The sequence below is a fragment of the Poecilia latipinna genome, unplaced genomic scaffold (genome assembly GCF_001443285.1).
Source record: "Poecilia latipinna isolate Pla-1442-1.1 unplaced genomic scaffold, P_latipinna-1.0 Scaffold1054, whole genome shotgun sequence".
In the NCBI taxonomy this organism is placed as follows: Eukaryota; Metazoa; Chordata; class Actinopteri; order Cyprinodontiformes; family Poeciliidae; genus Poecilia; species Poecilia latipinna.
Window position 1 is genome coordinate 171563 of NW_015113670.1, and position 5004 is coordinate 176566.

At 36.3% G+C, this 5004-nt stretch overlaps 1 protein-coding gene across 4 annotated transcripts in view; it reads left to right on the plus strand.

Annotated features, from left to right (window-relative positions):
- adcyap1r1a (adenylate cyclase activating polypeptide 1a (pituitary) receptor type I) overlaps positions 1-5004 on the plus strand; it is a 46069-nt gene that overhangs the window by 24902 nt on the left and 16163 nt on the right. For all 4 annotated transcript variants that reach the window (XM_015051575.1, XM_015051577.1, XM_015051576.1 and 1 more), the window contains exons 5-10: positions 34-134; positions 209-303; positions 1439-1571; positions 3667-3820; positions 3960-4020; positions 4717-4786. In XM_015051575.1, coding sequence (XP_014907061.1) covers positions 34-134; positions 209-303; positions 1439-1571; positions 3667-3820; positions 3960-4020; positions 4717-4786 — 614 coding nt within the window. The remainder of the gene's footprint in view (positions 1-33; positions 135-208; positions 304-1438; positions 1572-3666; positions 3821-3959; positions 4021-4716; positions 4787-5004) is intronic.

The following is a 5004-nucleotide window of genomic DNA, read 5'->3' on the forward strand; positions in this document are numbered from 1 at the left end:
TATATATATACATTTTTTTTTTTATATTTTCAGAAATTGGGAAGGTCAATCGAAACTGTACAGAGTATGGCTGGTCTGAACCTTATCCTCACTATGTGGACATCTGCCTTCTTGACGACAACACAACAAAACCTGTATGACTTACTTCTTTTGCTTAAATATACATATTTTTCCTACATGGACACTAACGTTTGTTCACCATCATTAGGATTATTTTGCATCGGTTAAAGCCCTGTATACAGTCGGGTACAGCACCTCACTGGTCTCTTTAACCACAGCCATGGTCATTCTCTGCAGATTCAGGTGAGTTCGAAACTAAAATAGGAATAGTTGAACATGTAGTAACGGAAAAGTCTGTTTTTGATTCTATTCAGTAAACAGCTGCTGCAGCTACAGTAAACTTAAAATCAAGCTCTGCAGGGACCAGGTTCCAGAAGACTTGTTTGGTCCCAGTGGAAGTCCCTTAATAAACTAATTAAAAGGCTTTAGCTACGTAATTTGAATTAGCAGTGTTTGTTCTTGTCTATTGTAAAAGAGCAAAATATGTTTCAACTGTCCCTGAGGAGTTAAATATTGTGTTTGCTTCTCAAGTATAGTAAGCTATAGCCCATATTTGTTCAGATTTTCTCATTAGTAAATGTTTATTTTTCATAGGTCAAGATAAATGGGTGCTTATTGGAACTATGTTACTATAACAGCAATTTAGCCTCTGATTACGAGTGTACTGCTTCTACTAAAAATGATTGTCCTATTCTAATAGTTAAAAACTATTGTATTTATAGTTAAAATAACCGTTTCTGTAATGAACTAGAGTTTCCAGATGCCTCAGCTAAGCCTAGGTTTAGTTTTAAAAAACTAGTGGAAACTTGCAAAAAAATATAAAAGATTGTTGTGCAATCATATAGTTAATCTTTCATCAAAACCAAACTTTGTTTAAAACCTCTTTTATCTTAAATTAACGATGATCAGATTCTTTAGTTTTAGAGGATGCTCCAAAAGGTCTGCAGAAAGTCTGCAGAAAAGGTTTCTCTCCTGCTTCCTAAATTTAGCTCTTTGACTTCAATGTTTAAAATGATCATTATTATGATTAATTTCATTATTCTTTCAGTTGCACACTAAGCAGCTCTCCCAGAACAGCTAGGGATGCCAATACAAACTCTCCCTCTCAAGGTGAATGTTATTGTAAATCATCCCTAAATTGTACAGTGTTTGTCTCACCATACCCCCCACTTCTGCACCCGAAACAGACTTTACTGAACATATAAGTAGGTAACCTGTCGGGAGGTTGTTGCAAACAAACTCGATTCATTTCAAACTGATGTTGATTTGGACAATTTTGACTCGCGGTTTTAAACATTGCCCTGATTGTTTGAGGTTAAAGATGATAAAATGTGACTTATTCCTCTGTGCACACTCTCACTCTCTCCCATTTCTGCAGGAAGCTGCACTGCACCAGAAACTTCATCCACATGAACCTGTTTGTGTCCTTCATCCTGAGAGCCATCTCTGTCTTCATCAAGGACGGTGTGCTGTATCCTAAGGAAGACAGCGAACACTGCTTCATGCACACAGTCAGTTATCACTGATGATTATCATGTATCCTGTGTTTGCTTATAGAAACAAGACTGTGTGAGTTTCAGCATATCTCCCCTTGTAAACCCCATTTGTACAACAAATAATGCGTTCTCCAAAGCCCCGACCCCGTAAGGGTTTTAGGGTCAGGGGTTAGATTTAGGGCTAAAGTGTGAATTAAATTTACTCTAAGTTTACTGGTAGGCATGTACTAGTAATGGTTAAGTTTAGGGTTAGAGTTAGTTACAGGGCTGGGCCACTGAAATGAATAAAAGTCAATGCAAAGTCCTTGTGAAAATAGAAAGACGACGTGAGTGTGTGTGTGTGTGGTTTTCACCACAGGAAAAGAAAACAACTCTGCTTGTTCAGCTGTTAACAAAAGTTGATTTCAAATTGCAAAGTTAATCGCTTTATTTATACCAAGCTGAAGTAGATAATTGTGCAATTGGACTTTTATTGTTTACATAGTCCCAGTGGATTTATATGTACAAAGTTTTGATGAGGATGCCTATTTTTCAAAGAGTCGTGAAATAATTTGTCAAAGTGCATTTATGCTTTTTACGTGAGAATCATTTATCCTTCGGCTTTTCTGGCTTTTTTCTTTTCACATTTTGAGAGAGCTTCAACCGAGTACAAGCTTCTGTTTCTGTACATTAAAATATTAAACCTCTATGATTACAAATGCAAAACAAACTCTAAGCCTTCCCCTAGAAACAATTCATTGCCCGCTTTGGTAAGCCGGCATGACAAATAAACCTAATTATATAGGCTAATGGCTTTGAAAAGGCCTGCTGAAATATTCTACAGCAGACCCATTACCATCTGAAAGGCTACCATGGTCTTGTTTTTAAATTTACTCCTTTACCTCTGTTGCCATAGTGATTGCAAGGTCGTCATCATGGAGGGACTCTGAATTAGATCACTACTGTAATTGTCTGACCCGACTCTAAATGTGGACACTATTCATTAACATGGTGTCACTACATTACACTTCACCTGACATTGAGGTGAGTCATTCCTGTGGGTAGTTTGAATATCAGCTTCAATCAGTTCATGCAGCATTTTCATATGAATTAGTGGTAATTACTGACCACTGCTGCCTGTACTGACCACATCTGTTTATACAGTGATTATCATGGAGGGACTCCAGACGTTACTTATTTTAGAAGTTGCAGTCTGCATGGCTAAAGATGATTAAGAGCCAAATAAGAACCAAAATGTCCCAAATCACTCTATTTATTCATTTCGCTGCTTACATTCTGCTGCACTTCCTCTTCCTGTTTGGAGAAAATGTGTTGCTATAAATATCTAACTGCTAAATGTGAAGTTGAATCACAACTTTAGAGAATATTATGAAACAGGCTGCATCATGAAAACCAAGGAAAACAGATAAGTCAGAGATAACATTATAAAGAACTTCAAAGCAGAGTTGGATCATAAAATAAATTTCTGTCAAATGACACACTGGGAATGGTGCAGTTACAGAGTCAAGTTTGTTTGCACATTTCACCAACAAAGCAGTTTAATCTACTATATATGACCAAAACATAACACCATAAAATAAAACAAAACAGAAACATTTGCCATGGCAAAATAAAGATAATATAAATGTTGCAATCCAGAATAGAATTAATTTGTGTTCACTTATTATTAGTCAAAAGCATCTCTAGCAAATTAGTTTGTTAGAGAGCAGAAGACCTGAGTGGTCTGTATGATTGATACAGTAACAGGTCTTTAATTTAATTTGGATCTAAGTCATTTAGTAATTTATAGAATAACATAAGCATCTTAACGTCAATTCTCAAGGCTCTGTAAGACACATAAGATTCCCCTGTGTTGTGATGAAGCATTGGTCTGAAACAGTGCATTCTTGTACTCAGTTATGTTCTATGGTGGAGGGTAAATGTAAGGATATGAGCAGTCAACTGTTGAGCATTTTTTCTTTCAAATATCTGACATTTTTGTCACATATTATTGCAGATTCTAATTCAAAGGGTTTAAGCAGTGAGTCCAGATAAAGATGAGATTTCTCTGAAGAACAAAATCTCAGCGTCCTGCTGCTCCAACATCCTGCCGCTGTGTTTCCTCATGCAGGTGGCGTGTAAAGCAGTGATGATATTTTTTCATTACTGCGTCATGTCCAACTATTTCTGGCTTTTCATCGAGGGTCTGTATCTCTTTACTCTGCTGGTTGAGACCTTCTTCCCCGAGAGACGCTATTTCTACTGGTACACCATTGTCGGGTGGGGTATGTAACAATTTCTGATTGGTTTAATTATTTAATTGTTTTATTGTTTTAACTGCCAAGCATATCTGCAGCTAATTGTTTTTTCCAGTGGTGTAATTTGTGTTCTCCGTGCTTTATCTATGTATGTTATGGATAACAGGAACTCCAACTATATGTGTGACTGTCTGGGCCGTTCTGAGGCTTCATTTCCATGACACAGGGTATGTAGCAACTTTTTATTCCAACCAATGTCATATGTTTGTACATAAGAACATGTAGTTTACTAGCTTTGTTTTATTTTAGAGTTGGATACTCTTATTGCGAGTGCTATAACCGCCTGGGGTGCCATTCTTTCAGAGAGTAGCACAAACACAGAGAAAAAAGATAGCATCAGATGTGCCCAGAATAAGTTTGCTATTGCTTATTTTTATGCCCAGTCAATGAGGCGTTGGCACCTCCTGTGTAATGCTCAATGTAGGCAATATTGGAAAATATGATCAATCAAAATTAGAGGCTGAATATGCAAAGGTTGATAACTGATTTTTAGCTTCAGATGCAGTACTAAACTAAAGGGTTAACTTTTTCTTCCTTAGAAAATCTAAGATGTTTATTGTTATTGCTAGCTTGATGTATTAAGTTTTCAGTGCTTTATTTGACACCAGAAACCACTAGAATAAGAGAAGCATTAGAAGAGCAAAAACAATAATTATAAATGAACTGAAATACTCTGTAGATTCTTTAAAACATAGCTTATTGTAACATCCACAAAAGTGTGGCTTTCACGAAGGTGCACATGTAATAGGTAAACAGGAATTGTTTACCTATTCCTGTAAATCAGAAATCTTTGAATGGTGATAGAAAGTTTCATTTGCCATCGTGGAAAATTTTCCAAAAAACGTGTTGGTGGTCACCGACAGATGCTGGGAAACGAATGAGCACACTGCCCTCTGGTGGGTGATTAAAGGACCAGTTGTGGCTTCAATAATGGTAAGTTCATAGTAATTTCCTACTTAACTCTGATAAGTAAAAAATATATATATATTTTTTTACTCCATTTTGCAAAAATTTCCATTAATAAATAAAACAAAGTCTTTTACCATCAGTTTGATGCCTGGCTTAGTAAAGGGTGGTTGAAAATAGCTAAAAATGAACAACTATTTAAACAGTGATTCTTGAGAATAGGGACAAAACAGGTCCTACGGATA